The sequence below is a fragment of the Paralichthys olivaceus genome, chromosome 6, assembly GCF_024713975.1.
Source record: "Paralichthys olivaceus isolate ysfri-2021 chromosome 6, ASM2471397v2, whole genome shotgun sequence".
In the NCBI taxonomy this organism is placed as follows: Eukaryota; Metazoa; Chordata; class Actinopteri; order Pleuronectiformes; family Paralichthyidae; genus Paralichthys; species Paralichthys olivaceus.
The window spans coordinates 1,424,926-1,446,774 of record NC_091098.1 but is presented as its reverse complement, the minus strand read 5'-3'; the positions used below and the strand labels follow the sequence as shown (position 1 = coordinate 1,446,774).

The following is a 21,849-nucleotide window of genomic DNA, read 5'->3' as shown; positions in this document are numbered from 1 at the left end:
AAATAAAACAAAACAAGAAGCACAGAGGCAGAAGCCATTACCTGCACACATAGCACGTCAAACCATAGTAGTACTGGAAATTGAAGCTGGACATTACAGCTCTGAGAAATCTTTACACACTTCTTACATTCTCTAATCATAATATCCTTTGGCTACTTTCCTACTGGCCGCTCTTTGCTGTCTCACACCTTGACTTCAGAGGCTGGTGCAGATGTTTGAGTGCACAATTCCTCCAACGTGTTGAACTGTTGCTTCAGTCTTCTGGCAATTTCCATTCTTTTTTTCATTTAGGGATAATTATGACTGACAGTTTTCAGTGTATCAAGTATCTACAGAATCAAAAAAGAGAGGAAAAAAGAAAAAAATCATTAGGAGGAACCTGGCCCTGGTCGTACATGGCATTGGATCAAGATCACATTTTGTGGTACGGACAATCATCAGTTTTATACACTTTGGATCTCTGGTTTGAGGAGTTAGGAACATCAGTGTTATGTTCAGGAAAGGACTCAAAGCCCTGCTATAGAGGATCATTTTATTAGGTTTAGGCACTTTACTTAAACTGAAGTTAAAGGGAATCATGGGATTGGTGAAGAAAACCACAAACCAGGAAGACAATGCCATTTACTCATTTTAATGGTTAAAAAAATACTTCTTTGATCAAAGAGATAACAATAAGTCCCTGTTTGCAGAGGAAACAAGGGGCAAAAACAATTATGGCCACCAAAAGATGACAGGTGGAGCAAGATAAGATGAGGTAAATGTTTTTGAGGAGAGAAAACAAAAAAGGCACAATTTACAATAAATCATGCCCCAAATTCACAATAACAATAATAATTATAATAATTATAATAACAATAATAATAGCAGTACAACAACAAAAATCTGAATTTCTGCAACAACAAAAAATACAGACCAGTCATTATACAAGGCAAGCCTGTCAGGGTCCTCCTGTGTGCTCTGACCCAATCAGGCTTCTGTCCACTGAGCCTGAGTCCTGCTGATACTGTACACAGAAAGCAGTGCGGCAGTGCACAGGGACTTCAACATGCTATCTAACCACCAGACATGACACACAGAGTTTGGAGGGACCAATGCAATCATCGTGGCAGAAAGCACCACAGCCTTGGCACATGATCATGGCTTTGAGGCGGCACGAGCACTTGAGTGCCACCTCCTCAGCAGTACTGTCAGTAAAGGCCTGGATGCTAAGGGTGGTCTGGCTGGAAGTCAAGCGGGGACGCAGCTGGAGCACACTATCTGCCATGCTCCGGGAGAAACCACCATTGTCCATCACTGACACATTGGCTGTGTAGCTTACTGCTCCAACACTGCCAGCTTGCTTGGGGAGCTTCCCATAAAGCTGGAATGGAAGGGAGGAGGAAGAGGAGGAGGGTGAAGGAGAGGAGGAAGTGGAGGGAGAGCCAGATGAATAGGAAGCTTTGCCGTGCTCCTTCTTAGCCATCCTGGCAAAAGTCATCTCCATATTGAGGAGTCCTTCCATTGCCCCTCCACTAAGGAAGCTGTCCACAGAGCTCACAGGCTCTTTTTTGGTAATACTCATGGGTACAGTGGGGGAGGATTTGGAAAAGGCCTGGCAAGAGGGCCGTGCAGCAACTTCATTTTTTATGGTAGGTGCAGGAGAAAATTGCTGTTGGTGAGGGTGGAGGAGCTGAGACTGTTGGGGCCGCCAGTTGATCTTAATAGTAGGTAAAACCTCTGTGGGACAGGTGTCTGCATGAGGAGGAGATGGGCCATTAGGCATGGTCCGGTGGGGTGGCTGGGGCCTGTCCGGAGTGGTCCCCGGTGAGGGCTGAGTGCCACGAGAGTCTTTGATAAAAGCAGACTCCACTGCTGTCTGAGAGCTAATGTCTGACTTACTTCTGGAGGAGGAGGGTGGCAAAGAAGTGATGACTGGGACAGCCCCTGGGGCCTGCTGAGACTGATACTGTGATACCGCTGGGGCCTCCATCAGACACGAGACTGGACGGCCTATAGGAGACTTGTTGTTGCTCTGGGAGACTGCATTCACTTCTGCAGCAAGAGACTGGGCTGAAGCATCAGGCCTGTGACGAGGCCCAGGTGTCCTGACTAGTTGTGGCCTGGGTTGTGCTCCTGGCAATCTGCTAATTTCCAGTCTGTTGGCAGAGTGTGAGGGTAAAACTTTCTCTAGTGGCAGGCTGCCCTGCAGCAGCTGAGTGACTAAAGGGTTGTTGGCCTCTACACTGGATACTGGTCTGACTGAGTTGGCCAATCTCTTGGAGGCAGCTGCTGCAGTCAGTTGACTGACAGAGGGCTTTAGGCCTTCAGGGCACTCTTCTTCAGCAGAATTCTGTCTGGCAGTTCTGCAATCATCTCCAGATTCAATTTTGACCACAACATTGACATCCCTGAGCCCTTGTGGGAGGGCTTGGGGGAGAGGAAGGTGGTCCTGAGAATGAGATCGGCTCTGTAGAGGGTGAGACAAGTTGCTGGGGAAACAAGGCTGAATGACGGTCTGACCTTGGCGACTGGAAACGTGGGCCTGGATGACTGGCTGCTGGTTCTGAGGAGAAGGGCTGCAGTTGACTAGTTGGCAGTTTCTCTGGGTGCTCAGTGTGGGGCACCAGTCCTGGTCAGGCTGCTGCTGCTGATCTTCCTGGCACTCATCCTCACAGTCTGAAGCGGTTTCGGTGGAGTCGCTATGTGCCCCAGCCTCGTCTTCTTTATCTCCTCCAGAGACAATATGCTTGGGAGAGGCTGTGTCTGTAAGCTGTTTCTCTGTAGCTGAGTGAGAGAGAGGCCCCTGGGTGTCCACATGGTGGGAACCATGCTGGATAACACCACCCATTCCAGCCTCTTTTCCTTGTTCCTTCTCTATGGGCTGACAAGAACTTGCCAGCGTCTGAATAACATCCACACCTTGAGCCCCAAACCTGGGAAGGGAATCTGGGATTGAGGTTGGGGCCAGTGGGATTTTTTCACAACTCTTGTCTGAAATCTTTATGGGGCCAGCGGCAGACTCAGGTGCCTGGCTTTGCCTGGTAGGCTGGGCAGCCATAGGCTCAGCTACAGTGTCTACAGCTACACGTTTTGGATAAGGCGTGTCAACTACCTTATCTGTTTGCCCACTACAGGGGCTCTGAACATTGGCTGATGTTGCTTCTATTTCCTCTGGGCCCCCAGCTACCTCCTCTCGAGGGGGGGTTTGTGAAGGCTCCAAGGACATGGATGTTAAGGTAGAGGATAGGGAGGGCTGTACTGTGGGATCTACACTGAGAAGCAGTAGTTGTGTTCCAGACAAATTAGCGCCCGAAGTTGATTCCTGCTCCTCCTCCCCACCATCTCCCCTGCTTCCACTTCTTCTTCTTCCTCTGCCCCCTCCTCCTCCGGGCTCGATTGGTCCTGGGTGCTCTCGTGCTCTTCGTCCATTGCTGCTATCCGGTAGCCCAGAAGCAGGCCGCAGCCTGACTGCGGGCGGCCCTGCCCCGTCGCCAGAGGCTGCAACAGCAGCAGCGGCCTCGCGCTGGGCCCGGGCTTGTTGGGCACGGGCTTTGATGTCTGCCAAGGTGCGTGCGCCCCCTGTCCCCGACCGCCGCGAGCCCTCACCGGGGGGCACGATCCGTGGGCAGATCTGGTAGGTGGGGTGCCCTTTGACCCAGGGAGGTTTGATTCTGGACAGTTGGATCTGGGACAGACATACAAGGACAGTGAGTACCACCTATCCTAAGTAACAACTTATTTCAGAAAAGCCAAATCAATTTTGTGTGAAGGTTTATCCCACAAAGTCTTACCCGGATAGGCGGCACCTTGGGTTCCTCTGTTGTCTGCTGCGGCTTCTCCGAACGGACACTGTCAATTGTGGTACGAAAGGACTGACGGTCGTCAAGCCGCGGCCTCTTTTCGGGGAAGTTGGAGAAGGTCTGACTCTCATCTGGCCTTCTCTTCTGCTCCTTAAGCTGAACACTGGGTGCAGGGGTGCTGGCTGGGCTTGCTGAAGGGCTGCTCTCTCGGCTGCTTGTGGCGGTTCCCCCTGTGATGGACGTGACCACCGAGGCAGTATCATCCAGGGGATCGACTGCAACTGCAGCACTGGAGGATGCTGATGAGGATGAAGATGAGTCTAGACCTGCGGCAAAAGCTCCTTGTCCATCTGAAGGTGAGGATGGTGAGGAGGCAGGTGAAGAGGCAGATGAAACAGAAGAGGAGGAGGAGGAAGGGGAGGAGGTGGAAGCCAGGACAGGTGCAGGCTCTTCAGGGAGTAGACGGGCTGTAACTTCAGGCTCCTCATTTGCACTGGTCGAAGTAGGGCTGGGGCTGGGAGTAGGTGTAGGTGTAGGCGTAGGCGTGGGGGCTGGCAAACACACCGACAATGAACTGGGTGAGGGCTTTGGCTCAATGGGGGCACTCTCAGGTGGAAGGTCCACACCACACTCTGCCTGCAGCACCACCTCTCCTTGAACCATTGTATTGTCAGAAATGGGAGAGGCAGTAGAGACAGCTGAGATGTCCACTGCAGCACTGCTCTCAGTGTCTTCTTCAGGCTGTAAGGCAGGAGCAGGGGCCTTACAGAGGGTCCTGCGTGCTCTGCGACGCAGGTCAGCCCGCGTGCGTCTTCTCATCCTGCCATCTCTCCTCCGTCGACCCACACTGCGTCTCTTGGGAGCACCAGTTGCGACCACAGCAACATCACTGTCCAGCACACTGGTTGCAACTTCACTGGTTTCGCTCATGGTAAGCTTAAGGGACTCCTCTCGTGTTAGGCCAGACCTACAAATACAAAAACTACAGTTTAGTACATTATGAAAACAAGATGCAAAATGGCCATTATTGATTAAGCCTAACTCTAGTCAAAGTACAAGACAATTAACGGCTTAAAACAAAATTAATTGATCAGCCATAAAACTTGGTGACAGGTTTTAATGCGGTGGCTGATCATTGTACATCAAGACTTTTCTAAATTATACTACTGACACCTTTGAGTATTTAATGTTCAATAAACTACTACATTACATGTCATTTAGCTGACACCTTTAAAAATGGTTCAGCATCTTGCCCAAGGACACTTCGGCATGGGCTGGGATTCGATTAATAGCGTATTTAACCACTTCAAGTATGACAAAACCCCTAACATGACCATTGAATGAACAGTAAATTCAGGCTTACTTCTGCCCGTGGTATTCTTCGAAGAATTTTTCCTTCCATGCCTCAACCTTCTTCTCTTTCTCCATTTCCTGTCGGAAACGCACCTGCATCTCATGGGTGAACTCACCTAAAAGGGTCAAGCACATGTAAAGGTTTATGAATGGCTCCATAACTCAACTTACATTGATTGAAACTGTAAACCAGTACAATAGTTAAGCTGGGAAAAACACCAAGTGACTTTAGAAATGCTAAATTCTGCCTTACACTGCGCGTAAATAATCTGAGATGAAAGCCAAAGCTCACGATTTATGCTCAATCGGCTCCTGATCTGGACTGATATTTTTGTAAAGAAGTTAAAGTTTGATAAAAATGCTCACAAGGGAAAAACATTCAGCCTTGATCAAGTCTGTCATATGAAACATTAAAAAAAAGAAGTGTCAGCATCAGGACAGAGAAGAAATAGGCATTTTCCTTTGGCTATTTGGCTGTAAGAAAGCAAACTACATTTCAGGCTACTGTTTTGTAAATTAATCCTTACTACACACTGATTGATAATGTAGGAACCTTTCACACCACAAACTGACCTTTTGGTGTGAATTTTGATGCTGTAAGGAGTAAGGAGGTGAGGAAACCATCATTACGATGGTTTCCTCACCTCCTTACTTTACAACCCTTTTTCCACTTTCTTCTATCACTTGTACCACTTCAAACTCAAATCAATACATTCATTCACAGCTCAAGAGAACAATACCAACTGTGCATTTTGTGACAAAATCGTATACCCACAGGCATTCTCATAAATCTGTATATAGAGCCATCCAGAATTTTCAATGTCACCCTAGCAGCTATTTATCAAAATAGTCAAACGGTTTTTAGATCATAATTTTGAACAGCATTAAAACATGTTGAACAGCGTTAAACTTGACATAGTTTGTTGAATACATTTACTATACATCGCTCTTGCCAATTGCTTTTGGATATTTCATGAAAATCAAAAATGTTTTGCTCTTAATTTGGTTTCTTTTGTTGTTTTTTGCCATTACTTTTAAACAAAGTTTTATTTTATTTTAGAATTTGTACAATATAATTTGCTTTGAATTGAATTGACATTGTATTAATTTCCGTCTTGTCTTCAATTTGTCCTCTTTGTGAAGCACTTATTAACAGCTGCTTTGAAAGGTACATTATAAAGTTATTATTGTTGTTATGGAAAATCTATGTTGGCCACCATTTTGCAAGATGGCAGTCATATGCAACATTAAATGGAATAGTCTGATATTATGCAGAGCTGGGAAGTTAAGAAGTGCCCAGAATTTTCTTGTCTTTTTCAAGATGAAAAACATTAATTAAAATAGAACAACAAACCAGTCAAGTCTGCCATGTCTAACTATATTCTTTCATAACAAACTACACCATTGTTAAGTGGAACCATAAAAGCAAACCTGTTAGAAGTCTCAGTAAAATGTTGCAGCTTGTCCATGACTGAACAATCATTTACCTTCAGCCAGCCTTTCCTTCCAGCTCTGGGAGGCATGGGTGAAGAACTCGTTATTCAGAGCTGAACTACTCAGTCTGGCCATTCCATCAGGCCCAATCTGCAAAGAGAGAGGTTCAATATACACACAGCAGGAAAACAATGAATACATCTCAGAAATTGAGTGGCCTGTATCACAGCGTAACTGAGCTTTACAAAATTTAAATCATGTAAAAGTAAATATACAGAACAATTGAAATACAATATTGCAACACGTCCTCATTTGCACACCATTTAGGCTATTTTGCACCTGAACCTGAAATGTATGTTGCACACAAATATTGTTTTTGTTTGTCATTTGTTCATGTCAAGTTGCATGATAAAAAAGAACCTGGATTTCTGTATGTCTAAAACTGTATATCTAATCTACAAACCTGACATGTGAGTTACAAGAAATTGCAGTGGAGAATTTGGTACAGTTTAGATAATGACATATTCACTACAAATACATTTTGAATAAACCGCCATATGGTGATCTGTAGCAGCAAGGGCTGGGACCCATCAATGTGAATAAAAAAAACTGGGTCAACATGGGTCCAAGCATGATCCTCAAGACAATAAGCTACAACTAAATAAACTTAGTAAATGGACTGCATGCATATATATAGCACTTTTTATTCTAAGCCACCACTCAAAGCACCTATTCACATACACATTCAGAAAGTAGTACTATGTGGTATGTTTTCATTCTGTAACAAACTGACACTCACACTCCGACATTAGGGGCAATTTATGGTGTCTTGTCTAAAGACACTTCAGCATGTCAACTGGAAGAGCTGGGGGACCACATTCGCTTCCTTAGCCACAACCAACATACAGTGTGGGAGTATTTTAGACAAACACCTACAAATCTGGTGCTCTGTCATTTAAATTTATAATCACAGCAGAAAAACTGCTTTGAATTGAAACCACACTTTGTCAAGACAGCAGAAAACCATCACAGCAGCATGAGTCCTGTTTTCTATTTTAATATGTGGAACTTATATCTGGTAGTTTTCATGAATTTTGTATTTTCTTTTTAATTTGATGGTCATGGTGGTGAAAAGAGATTCAACAGTGTGTGTGGATTTACAATCCCCAACTCACAAAAAGTTGGGACGGTATGGAAAATGCAAATTTAAAAAAAGGCAGCAGAGATTTCCAAATTTTATTTGACTTGTATTTCATAGCAGACAGTATTAGCATGAGATTTTATTTTTTGTCTGATCAACAATTTAATTTGTAAATATACATCCATCCCTGCCATTCAGACTTGCAACACATTCCAGTTAGTAATGAGGTAGAATGATTAAATAAGAATGTGATTTGAAATAGGTGATGTCAACAGATGATTGTAATCATGATTCGGTACAAAAGCAGCATCAATGAAAGGCCTAGACCTTTAGGGGCACAGACGGGCTGAGGATCACCAGTTTGCCAACAATAGTAAATTATATTAATTGCCAATAATAGAGAATTATTGAAATGTCTAAAAACAGTGTTCCTCAAAGAAAGATAGGAGGGATTTGGATATTTCACCCTCTATGGTGCATACCATTATTAAAATATTCAAGGAATTTGGATTTCAGTGCGTAAAGGGCAAGAGCACAAGCCTGAACTGACTAACTGTGTTCTCCAATCCCTCAGACGACACTGCATCAAGAACCGTCATTCATCTATTAGATATAACCACATGGGCTCAGGATTACTTTGGCAAACATTTGTCAAACACTACAATACGTGGGTACATCCACAAATGCCAGTTAAAACTTTACTGTGCCAAAGGGAAGCCTTATTTTAACTGTGTCCAGAAGCACCGTCAACTTCTCTGGGCTCGAAGGCAGCTGGGATAAACCATAGCACAGTGGAAACGTGTATTGTTGTCATACGAGTCAGTGTTTCAGGTCTTTTTTGAAAGAAATGAAAAGGAACATCCAGACTGTTACCAGGCAACGAGTCCAAAAGCCAGGGTCATGGTATGGGGTTGTGTCAGTGCCCTTGGCAAAGGTAACTTAGACTTCAGTGATGGCAGCATTAATGCAGAAAAGTACATAGAGATTTTGGAGCAGTTATTTTTGAAAAAACAATAAAATTCATTATGTCAAACATCAAATAATGTGCTTTTGTATTGTTTTTACTGTTATACAAGTCAAAGATGATTTATAAATCGCTGTTCTCAGTTTAAATTTTGAATGTACATACCTTCCCAACTTGGGGTTGATTTGGGGTTGTAACATTTGAAAGAGATTAAGCTCAATGGTCTTTATTCATTTTTTTTCTGATTTCCTAATGCAAACAACAGAAAAACAACATACCTGTCTGTCCACCTCTGGCAGCAACTGCAGCAGCTGCTGCTGAGAGTGTGTGGGAAAGGCTGAGAAGGTCCGTACATTGATGAGGGCTCTGATGTTGGTGTTAACCAGGATTGAGCCTGGTGTCTCAAAGTCTACATCCACTCCTCCTCGACTCCTCTTCATGGGCCCTGCCACAGAAAAAAAAGCTAGCTGCTGAAGCAGTGTGCAGGTTCATGGAGCCGAGCACCCCACACAATACCTTTTAAAATCATAGCGCAAAAGATTGATATTTTCTAGATGTTAAAACAGATATCAGGCTCTCAGATGAGTGGTGAAAGAAGTTACTTAAACTTTATTTATTGTTGTAACAGTGTGTTTTCTATCTTCCCTGAGTTCTTCCAGCTGGTTTTGTCAGTCAGTCAGTCAATTCTGTCTGTGGAACGCATCTCGAGAACTGTTCATCTTATCAACTTCACACTTGGCATTGTTAGGGGCACTAAAAGTGCAGTGTCAAATATGGTGCGATTTGCAAACTGCTTACATTCAATATTAATACAATTTGTAAAACAGGCAAACGGCGGCTTGCGGTCAGTGTGGCTGGGGCACCATGGTCTATTCTGCAGACCAAGTTGAACCTGTCTTCTTTTACCTCCTCAAATATCATACAGCAGTGATTGGCAACTGGTCCACCAGCAACTAGTCTAGACCACCAGATCATTAAAATTGTTTGATTATTTTTAATTTACCTTATCAGACTGACAGATATTCACAGGTGTTGTGGGTGCTGATCTCTGTCATGGCAACACTATTCAAAGAATCACTTGCTGTTTGGAAATGTTCCTTTAAAGTAAAAGCACAATGTGTTCTATGTTGCTGCAATGCTTTATATCAAGCTGAATTACAGAGCTTTTATTTCTCCCACATGTTATATATGCAATAATGATATCAATTAAGTTAACCAATCGAAGTTATATATGAGCCATACAGATGAACAGTAACAGCTTTATTTTATAAAAAGCACTAAATGGATGCACAACGGCTTCATTGCAGACAAACCAGTTAGGATGAACTCTCTAACCCTAACCCCCTAACCCTGCACACAACGTTCAGCACAGAAACAATAAAAAGTAGTAGAGTATATTATAGAACTGTTTGAGGAGGACTCACTAATGTCAATGAATAATTCTGTAGTAGCTGCAGAGTATATCAAAGACGCATTCAATCATAAAAATATAAAACACATCTATTGTTCACTTTATGAAAAGAGGAGATAAAATGGATATTTTGAGGAGCATTTCATCTGCCATTTTTAATTTCTGAAATCTCTGTCTGTCTTACGGTCTCAGGCAGAAAGCTGCCATCAGCATTACCACAGGCCAAGTAAAAAGCCCAATCCAAACAGGCAATGCTCTAGTTAGGCTTATGTTGTAGTCTGACTTTACAGGATATCAGAAATATGGTTTCTGACTTCCATTTCTGCTGTGTTTTTGTTCAAGGGACAAAAGAGAGGTCCTTACCTGTGGGTACATGCTCTCCGTTTACTTTAAGCGGGGTGAGGACAACACGAGGCATCATGACTGCTTTCTTCCTCTGTCTCCCTGACTGTAGCAACAAAAAAGGTGGATATACAGGAGGAGATACTTAGTATATACAGTAGCACACTCCCCTTACAGATCAAACTGAAACATATGGAAGGAGTGGGAGACATTACTAATAACTGTAATTGGAATTGTCCCACTGTCTAAATAGGCAAACTGAATGACACTGTAGAGCTGCTCTAAAATTTGTAATTTCCATCATAAACATGGCTTCATGCAGGGCGCTGACCTGTCTGGAGCGGCTCAGTCTGGTCTGAGCATGTTGGCTCTGCTGTGTGTCTGTGCGTCCCTGCTGTCCTGCTGCCCTGCTGAGGCGGGTCTGAGGCTGGGTGCTGGGTGCCTGAGGCTCTGTGGAGCAGGAGGCACTGGACGAGCTCTCATCCACAGAGGCTTAAGTGAGGGATAAATACACTTAGAGGTCAATTCTCTCACACACATTTGTAACAGATGCAGGTACTCTATGAACATTTATAAGATAGGAATGAAACAATCTTTCAGCAGCAAGAAGCTTCTGTCGGAGCTGAGGCTGCTTTCCTTATGTTTTGATTTACAGAATATTAAGATGCAACATCACTACCAGTGGTGTGGCTCAATCTGTAATAATGGTGCAATGCCTTCGACCAAACTGTGTTCAACCAGCATCTAAAAAATAGGAGAGCCACTGATGTATGTCCTAGTTTATCTAAACAATCTAGAGAATTATAATCTCATGTGTTTTCTATTTTGCAGCAGCTCATCTGTGCAATGTCATGAGGTGACAATTACTCTGCTGAGCACTTTTAAATTGAAATATAGTCACATTGTGACACCCTGCTGAGCCAGATGGGAGAGATATGAAAAATAAACTACAGAGAGAATGAACTATATAACACTAAGGTAGATTATTAATGCTTTTTGCACATTGCAAAAGAATAACTAGCTTTCGTTGGAACTAGAACATTTTTTGCATCTTGGCTCCATATCAGTTTTAATTCCTGTCCAAACTAACATACCTGAAAACGCATATCACAGGGCCACTCACGTATAAACAGGAAGGCTATACACAGGGAATTGTTGGATATTGGTAATGATCAGTTGTCTCCTCTGCATGTAAACAGTTGTCGTAGTATGGATGTAGCACATGAGGCTCATGTGCTTTAGGCACTTCAAAGAATGGCTCAGCACAGCAATAACCGTATAATGGGAAACCTCTACAGGATGTATCATTGGTCGATATAACGAAACAGTTACTGAGGTATGGTGTTACCATCATTGTCTCCGCTGGCGGCAGCAGTGGTCTCAGTGGAGTCACAGCTCTCCTGCTCGGCGGCCTCAGTAGGGCCAATGGGGACCACAGAAGAGCCTGCTGCAGGGGTGCTGCTGCTGGAAGCTGGCTGGGAAGTGCTGCCAGCTGCCTCAGTTGATGCCTCTGACTCTGAGGTTGTCTTTGTCCACTGGAGGGCATTCTTCTACAACGTGTCAACAGTACAGTTATCAGTACCCTCTTTTTCTGGAAAAAAATAATTTTCTCGGCATGTGTAAGCCATATGGTAAATAGTGAATGGACTACATTAACTCATACAACAAAAATCAATATATCACTCAAGTGTTCTTACATTCATTATCCAAAAAATACAGAATAGATTTTAAAAAGTCTACCATTGGTTTATTAAGCTACTAATGGACTTAACCTATAAAGCATCACAGATCTCCTGATTCCATAATCTACTCCCTGGTCACTTATAGGGACAGTGAAAATAATCTAATTATCTACTAACCACCATGCCAATGAAGAGGTGGGTGAAGTGATTTTGTCCACATAACACTTTTGCAGTTTCGGGGGTTCTGTGTTCTCGCCCAAGTCTCAAGTCTCGTTCAAGTCAAATTTGAATGTCGGGCTTACAGGCAATAGGATGACACAGCAGGAGCATCAAGGAATTTTATGTTTGAAGACAAGGTTGCCAGTTAGTTCAATTGTATTGGATTTGGCTGCAACGCTGTTTACCCCTGTAACTGCAAAACTGTTTTGTGGACTCAAACACTTCACCCACCTCTCCATCAGCATTGTGGAGAGTACATTTCTGAATTTTAAAATTTTTATTTCGATATTTTAAAATTTAATTGTAATAAAAACCTCTTTCATCTTGCTTCCGATTACTTCAGAGTTTTAAGATTCTGCCAGCGTCCATCATTGATCTTTATTATTATTCTATATTTATTATTTCTACATCATTTAATGTTTTACTGCATTTTAGTCTGTCTTCTCACTGTACCATTTCTTTCTTTTAATGTACACTTGTAGCTCATTCATGTGCTTGATTGTAAGGCACTTAATGTTTTTACACGTGCTGTATAAATATGACATGACTCTTGAATAGGAAAAACGTCACATTCAAGAAGCAAATTAAGTGTTGAGTAAGGAGGATCGTGTTTGATTACCTTCAGGGTGAACAGGCTCATCCGTCCAGGCAGTTTAAAGAAGATGCTGTTCTTAACTCGGTCTCCCCTTACCTGAGAGTGCAGCATAGTGACCAGGCAGGCCAAAGGAGCTGTGCCACTGTGCGTGTACAGACAGAGAGAGAGACAGAGAGGGAGAGAGAGACAGGGAGAGACAGGGAGAGAGAGGGAGAGAGAGACAGAGAGAGAGAAAAACAGAGAGGGGGAGGGAGGGAGGGAGGGGGAGAGAGAGAGAGAGAGAGAGAGAGAGAATGTGATTACACACAGAGGATCAGACTAAAGACAACCAAACTGGGTTGTGTGACAATACACTACCATGATGTTAAGACCATCCATTGACACATTATGTCCCATTTCAACAATTTGAAGAAGTTTTTTGAGTTGTTATTAAAACATATATATTATACGATGGATATATGATTTCCTGGATGTTAGGTGCATTGCACTGTGGACATGGACGACTCTGCATCGATACAGAGACAGAACATAATCAATTCAAATTTTCAGCTACGTTTTAGCAATGTCCTGCCACTGCATAATTATAACCACTACTGCTTAAGGATGAGGACAGGGGGACATTAGGGCCGGGTTGTCTTTTGTTACTTATTTAAACATGTGTGCACTGTGCACACACAGTTCAACACAAGACGCTCACAGCCAGGACATCATGGTTAAAGTGACCGGAACTATCCAGATTCATGATCTGACACCACCAATTAATAACTAAATACTCCTGCCGACAGGAGAGAAGTACTTACCACAGTTTTTATATTATTGATGCATCAATAATATTTTTATCATTGAACCATAGCCCTCTGAATCCTAATCAAATCAAAAGGTGCCTAGAGATTCCTGACCCTGCTACTATTGTAAAAAATACCAAAAGGATGAAGTACCCCAACACGCGGTTCAACCCTATAGTTGCTTTCAGACATGCACTGAACTCCCAAGAACCTCCTGACATTTTCTAAATGAGATCCTTTGCAGGATTCACCATTTTTGTCCTGCCTCTGCCTGCTCCAAGAACTAACTGGGTTGTTGCTGATTTGTCTGAGCGAAGAATCTCCTTCTACGTTGCTAATTAGGGCTGGGTTGGGCTGCTGATTTCCCAGATTGATTTGATTCCAATTCACAAGGTCTCGATTTGATTTTGATTCAGCTAGGGATATTTCAGTTACAAAGAGATTCTCTTTTCATATCAAGCTGTACACTGTGTAGGGAAACCTCTAACCTGGTACATTACCAAAAATATTAAGGTAGACATGTCTCAATTAAGTTTGTTAGCAGTATAATTACCCAAAAATCATTGCAAAAAATATTATTGTCACAATTTGGAACTATTTTAGACCACTGATATAATGATAATATTATATTATTATCAGGCATCTACATCCTTTCAAAGAGCAATGCATTTTTAATTCTTAAAAACTTTGAATTTAAGAAAATTCCCTCCGACATTTGAATTAGAATAAAAAATACCAATATGTCATTAATAAAATAAACACACAACCAAAACAATAAATAATATTGGCTCCATGCTGACAAAAATTGCTCTATTTAACCCTGATTTCCAGGCTGTGCAGCTCTCCACATCTTGTGTTGGCAGGTGAACTGCAAAACTGCAATGAATAGTATACTTTTTTTTTGTGAAACACAAATCTAGAGCAGGTAACACAAAGTAATCCCTTCAGTACTCAACATGTCCTAATAACTTCTGATTAGTGTTGGTGTTTATTGTTCTCATTCAAAGTGAGCACAGGTCAGCGGGAGTGTGGCCTGGAGACAGGCCCCAATCGTGAAGCAGTGGTGGCAACAAGCATCATTACGACGCATCTTAGAATCAAGAAATACCACACCTCTAGAGTGTATGCTTTAGGTGAAATTGTTACTGAAATATTTACCACAGTTACAGTCTCTTGTAAACATTGGCCTTGGAGAATATGACAGAATATGAAAAAGGAGCAGTTTGGTTACTAAATTGTATCCAACTTACCTCCTGTAGTCAGCAACATGCAGAGTAGTCCATGTGGAAGGAAAGAAAAAATTTGTTACAAACACACTGGCTGATGTTCGGTTCATGTGTGCACTGCGTAATAAGTTCACTGTAGGGGTGTGCGATATTTATTGTCTTTGTCAATATCTTAATTGTTGTTTTAACAACGTGCAAGCTCACGTTATCGGAGCATCACCAGCCCAGCCAGGGTGCGCAAGGCCCGGATACAGGCACATGGAGCGAGCGCTCTTCTCCACCAGCCCAGTATTTTATGAAAACAAATCATTTTTCCAGCGTTCTAGAGATCACAGAGCCTGAATCTCATTCATGGTGTGTGTGCGGGGGGTCTCTCAGCCTTATCCCTCTCTCTTTTTCCTTCCCTCCCTCCCACCCTAACTCTCATTCACCCACTCGTTCTGGACAGAAAGCCCGGTCGTTATTGGTTAATTATTGTTCTCTGCAAAATCCCAGAAAATACTGAGATATTATTTTTTGTCACTATCGCACACCCCTAGTTCATTGACTACTGAAAACATTCCAAATTACAAAAGATTATCAATTCCATGATGTAATGAATTACAAGATGAGAGATTAGCCAGATGCAAAGCGTGTTCAACTTCGTCAACAAACAGCATCAGTGTGGAACAGTCATTGTCCATGCTCACAGTTTTCTACAACTGTGATTTCCACTCCATATTACATAATCTACAGCTTTATCATTTTAACTGTAACAGTGGGGACTTGTACTATACACTGTTTGTGCTTCAGAACTGAAACAACTAATCGATAAAATCAATTATAAACACTTAATTTAATTATTGATCAGTTGGGTCTGTTATGATATTCGGCACACAGCCAATGCCATGACCTTGTGTAGCTCATGTGACAACGTTGTCTTCCCTTTGGATTAAGCATTTGAAAATAGTGGAGTAAACATCATTAACAATGCAGCGGCGACAAATGTAAGACACAAGTTGTTAAATGTGTGGGAACAAAAAAAGACTTTGAAGAAGTCTTTTAGCTGTAAAATGTGTAAAGCTCATCCTACATGGCACAGCTGCACATCATCACTTCAGAAGCACCTGAAGAGAAAACATGTTGGAGTGGGTGAGGGGGATACATTTTTCTTCTCTCAGTTAACAAGATCTTTAACAATTTTTTGGTTCATAGTGGTAGTGCTAAGTGTTATCAGTATTGTCATTTAGTTGTTGTTCTAACCAGTTGAGGATGTTTTGATTCTGCTCAATTCATAATTATGTTATAGATGTCCGTAATACATGTAGAAAGAGCTTGTGCAAAAAAGCAAAGTTGCTTTTCAAACAAACAGCTGGAAAGGATCAAATGTGTTTTGTCTTTTTATCCAATTAATTATCGATTTAAAAAAAAAAATTCGAAAGATCAATCAATTATCCAAATTTTTGTGAGTTGTAGCTCTAAGTGTGCTTTTGTATGTGAGTGTGTCTAACCTCATTTCCTTCAGTCCCTTGGTCTGGATGACGTGGAGAATTTGTTTGGGAGTCATGGGTGCATCAGAGAAGTTCTCCAACACCTGGAAAACAGTCCCAGTATTTTTACCACAGACTTACAAACACACATTTGAATTTTTTTTTTTCAGATTCCCAATTCTGTCCACTTCTACATTCATATCAGAGCTGAGCTCCATTAGTCTTCTCAAAATAATCTGAACAAAGTCATAGGGTCCATCCAAAATGGCTTGCTGATGATATATAACATTAAGTGGTACAGGGTTATGTTGAACTGAGCATCAATGTCTGCAATAAGATGCTCCAGTGTTTTACAAGTCTGTTGTTGCTAGCACCAAGTTCTTTGCTTTGAACTGGAGTCTGTTGTCTGCACTAAGCTTGTCACCTTGTAGGAGGAGGAGGCAAAGGTCTGGAAATCTTGGAAATGCTGCTCACTCCATTTACAAAAATGTGGACTAATTCAAAAGCACCTTCAGCAACAGACTCATCCAACTGCTCTGTTAAAAGGAACAATACAGGAAATATTTCCTGTCTGGTGCTATCAGGCTATACAATTCACTTACCTCTGTCAGATCTGTGGTAACTGAGCTGGAATAAACAGAATCGTTCCGACACTTATGACCTGCAGTAGACATTCTGCCCGTCTGCTCTTTCCTCTTATCCTCTGCAATAAACACTCCACTCCCAATATATTTAGAATATCATATGTTCTATACACCATATTGATATTATATTTAATATCCATGTGTGTATGTGTATACTCTTACATAGAGTATATATATAATAGACATGTTTTATCACCACATTACTGCTACTGAGGTGACACTAAGTTATTGCTATTATCATATTTTCATGCTGTTCCATTACCAATATTATTACTATGCTATCACTGCACATTATTATTAGTATGCAAATAAGTACCACTCACTGCTTTAATCAAACTCTTGTTCAGACATATGGCATTGAAGAGTTCCCTGTCTGACATTTTTTTGTTACCTTTAATTTACGCATTCATTACCACTTGTCTGTCTGTCTGTCTGTCTGTCTGAATTACTCAAAAACGACTTCAGCATTTTCCAAATAATTTTTTGAAGGGGTGGAGCATGACCCAAGGAGGATCTGTGCATGTGTGTGTTTACCTGTCCCCGACACATTGTTTTTGCTCATTTTCCCAGATTAGACATGCAGTATAAAAACTTCAGCGCAGCCAACGTGACAGACCCGACCAAAATATCTAAAAATTTTGAATGAACCTGGCCAGACATGTCAGGTAGCACATTGTAGGTAGGGAAAATGCGTAAACAGAAAACATATCTTAACTTGTGATCTATTTTTCTCTAGACTCAGCAGCCAGCATAGAAGCAGACCAACAGCCCACAGCAAGTGCAGTGCAAACTTCATTCTATCTGACAGGGTATTTACTCAAATTGCCAAGACAAATGGCCCATACATATTACAACTACTTGCACTATAATAATCATTCATCTCCAGGAACATAGTTTTAACATGGATCCAAAAAAAATGTTTGAAAATCACACTGTAAAGCTAAAATGGCCAAAAAATATATACTCATTAACAAATGTGCTTTCACTTTGTCATTATGGATCATTATAGACTGATGAGCAAACTGACTTTCAATTTAAAATGTTATCCCTGTGAATACATTCTGAAGTCGCTATATATTTTGGTATTTATGTAATGTCACGACACTTAAAAACAGTAAATATGGTTGCCTTTTCAATGGTTGCAAAGCGCATAGAATTGTTGGCATGATGGCTGCCTGGATAGAATAAAGTACAACACCTGACCGAACATTACTAAAAGGTTTGACCTCACACAGAGGACTATTCGTGTCCAAACTATTTATGTTGCTTGATCTTCCAACTGGGTCAGGTGTAATCAAACAAACTGCGCTTAACTGTGATTTCCATTTGGTTACAATGTGGAATCTCAAGACAGGCGGGTTAGTGGTTGACGCTAGCTTTTAGGTGAGCTAACGTTAGCAAGCATTATGATTAACAACATTAGCTACCCACTACTATGGCAAGTTAGGCGGTACAATAAGGACAGGAGTTTAACAATTTCACATGTAGCCTAATGGTTTGTTCACATAAAGTGAATAGTTGTCGTATAGCGTGTACGGCTCTAATGTTAGTCGGGATGCTCAGATGATACTTAGCGTAAGACTAGCATGTTCGCTGCCTAGCAAACAAAGAGCTCAGCACAGCAGAGGATGATATTCGCGTGCTAACCAGGGTTAGCATGTTGCTTAGCTTTTCATGTTAGCACCCTGAAAGACAAGCAGCAAATGTGAGATGTGTGCTTCTAGTAACATTAAATCATACATGCATGTAGGTTGGGTGAGCACTAGTATGTTATCAGCTAGCTGATGCTAACGTTATAGCAGAGCTGTGGTCGTGAGGAGAATGTTCAAACACAACAACACATCTGGATCCATCACTTTACGTAAATTCATCCATAGCCTACAAGCAATGCTAGTTGAAAACACAAAAGAGAGAGTTTACCATACGAGCCGCCTCAGCCCAGGTCCGCTCCTTCTTTCTCTTTTGTTTGTCCTTCATTTCTTCTGCGCTGGTGTCTGCGGCTAGCCTGCTGTGTGTCTACAAAGCAACCTCAATACGATGGCGGTTTAGCTGCTTAGCAAAATGGCTAACTACGTTCTATGTTCGAGCCGAGACAAGATGCTCCTTTTAGCTCAAGACAATGCTACGGTGCCTGCTCGTCTGTGAATACTGCCACTATTGTGTCCAGTGTTTTGTCTAAACGAGCCCAACAAACATCGTCTCTCTGTAGCACAGAAGCAGACTAGCAGAGTGAGTGAGTGAGTGCTGGCTGTGGTGCTGCTGCAGGACGAGCCTCCCTGGAATGCAATAACCAGGTCAAAGGTCAAACGCTCCGCAGGAATGTAACAAAACAACGTCCGGTCCTCCGTATGCAAATCATATGTGAGCAGATGGATGGAATAATCGCACCACACACGTATATATGTAAACACTGTGTCTGTGTGTGGCTGAATGGCGTCACTCACTGACGTCTGTATCATGTTATGGATCTCTTTAGTGTATCCACGAAGAGATTTGTTTTCATTTGTCTAGGTTGAGAAAGAGTCGAAACTTAAATCCCTGACCCTATTTTTTGGATTGAGACCTCAGCCAGGCATGAGATGCACTTATAAGCTCCGGTATCTTTACCAAAATGAAGGGTTTTTTTCTTTTTTAACAGCTTTATATCATCTGTATTTTAGCTCAGTTAACCTTTTCACAAAAGAAAACCAACAACAGGCCAGTTCACATACGTGAACACCATTTGTCAATTTACTGCTTAGTAGAATTATTTCAAATCCAATTTAGTAATTCATTTAAGACCTTACGCTGGGGTTTGAGAAATTGTGATGACATTATTAATTATTAATTCTACTGTTTTATCAACAAAATAATTAAGAGATAAGATAACAATTAATTGATCCACACACAAAGGACATTCAGTTGTTACAGCAGCAGGCAAGTCAGAATGAAGTAGACAAGAGAATAAAAAATATATAAAAGAAAGGCAATAGAATCAAAATTATAAAAAATGTTGAGTATGTACTTATATACACCTTTTCACAGATGTGGTTTGTATTAAATGTGTACAAATACATAATAATTAACACAATGTGCAAAAAAAAATTTCTGTTAAAAAATAGTGTAAGTAGTATAAGTAGACTGACATGACTGGTGCAGTATTTTATTTTTCATTACGGATGGTGTTGTAGAGTCTGACAGAAGTGGGAATGAAGAACCTGCCGAGGCGTTCCCACTTGCACTGTGGGTGGAGCAGTAGGCTGCTGGAAGAGCTGCTAAGGGCCCCCACAGTGTCATGCAGGGGATGAGAGGTGTTGTCCTTGATGGTATTCTGCTTTGCTCACTTCCTCCTCTCACCCACTTCGTCAGTGGAATCAGAGGGCAGGCCAAGACCAAGCTGGCTCTGTAAACCAGTTTATTTAGTTTGTTTCTGTCCCTCTCGGTGCATCCGCACCCCCAGCAGACAATGGTGTAGAACACTGCAGAAACCACCACAGTGTCATAAAAAGTTCATAATAGTGTCCTGCATGCTCTGAAGGTCTTAAGTGTCTTAAGCAGATGGAGACTACTGTTGGTGAGGTAGTCGATGGTTCATGTAGCCAGGTGGCAGTCCACTCCAGCTCCTTCCAGATTTTCTATGAGCAGTGATGTCTGGATTGTGTTGAAACCACTGGAGAAGTCAAAGAACATGATGCTCACAGTGCTCCTGGTGTTCTCCAGGTGCTCAAGGGGATCTGTGCAGGAGGTAGATGACCGCGTCATCCACACAAATGTCTGGTCGATACACAAACTGTAGGGGGTCCAGCTCAGTGCTCACCAATGGGTGTAGGTGCTTCAGTATAATCCTTTCCACTCACAGACATATTTAAAGCATCCTTGGGTCCAGTGAAAGGGGCTATATAAATAATATATAAAGCCATTATTATTATTAATATTATTATTATTATGGTCTTCATCAGGTTAGGTTATCAAAGATTAGAATACGACAAGTTGGTGAATATCCCTTAAATTAAACAAAAGTTTAGACATTTGGAAATATATAAAAAGCAGGAAAAATGATTTGTCTTTTGAAAATATAATATTATATGGGAACCCTCAGCTAGAGGTGAGAGGAAAAAATTGGGGAGAGATGAGAAAGGAGGGAGAAAGAAAGCAAGAACAGCTGTTGATACTGTTCTATTTAAGCACAGTTTGACAAGTTATGGTAATAATAACAATATTAATAATAACAATAATCCATGGATATGTACATTCTCAATAATAACTGCAGCAATGATAGCAGTACCAATTAACAGAAATACATTTCTCATGCCTGGAAGCTAAGGAAGAACACATTGGTCCACATCTGGGAGCCATGACATTGGCTTGATACTTGTAAAACTGAGTTTAGGACCCCTTTTAAACACTTCGGCTCAGGTTATACCACTGCATTACTCTTCACATATCGACCTGCAAACAGTCTGAAGCCCTCTGCTGGTTATCTTCTCGCACCAGTTTTAAGACCAATACGGACTAATGTGAAATAACCTGCCGGGGGAACTCTATAATAGAGCTTCTTTCAAATCACTCCTGAAAATCCACTCTTCATTCCATTCTAATCTACCAACATGTGTGTTTGTGTAAATGTATATGCATGTATTTTATATTTCACTACGCAAATTTTTTTCAATTTCCTCTTATTGTTGTTGCTTATCACGCACACTCAGCACTTTACTAGGAACACACTTGCATCTGCTTATTTATGCAGCAATCCAAACAGCCAATCATATTGCAGCAGTGCAAAGTATAGAATCTACAGATCAGGGGCCTGTGTCAATGCTCATATA

At 41.7% G+C, this 21,849-nt stretch overlaps 1 protein-coding gene across 1 annotated transcript; it reads right to left on the bottom strand.

Moving 5' to 3' along the window:
• Positions 1 to 615: 615 nt before the first annotated feature.
• asxl1 (ASXL transcriptional regulator 1) lies at positions 616 to 19,356 on the bottom strand. Its single transcript, XM_020089223.2, has 11 exons — positions 18,965 to 19,356; positions 16,421 to 16,504; positions 12,945 to 13,064; positions 11,773 to 11,974; positions 10,756 to 10,916; positions 10,446 to 10,530; positions 8,950 to 9,116; positions 6,620 to 6,716; positions 5,143 to 5,248; positions 3,771 to 4,746; positions 616 to 3,664 (listed from the first exon to the last, which is right to left on the bottom strand). The coding sequence occupies exons 1-11, from the start codon at positions 19,019 to 19,021 to the stop codon at positions 1,049 to 1,051; spliced, it is 4,671 nt and encodes a 1,556-aa protein (XP_019944782.1). The 5' UTR covers positions 19,022 to 19,356; the 3' UTR covers positions 616 to 1,048.
• Between the last annotated feature and the right edge of the window lie 2,493 nt (positions 19,357 to 21,849).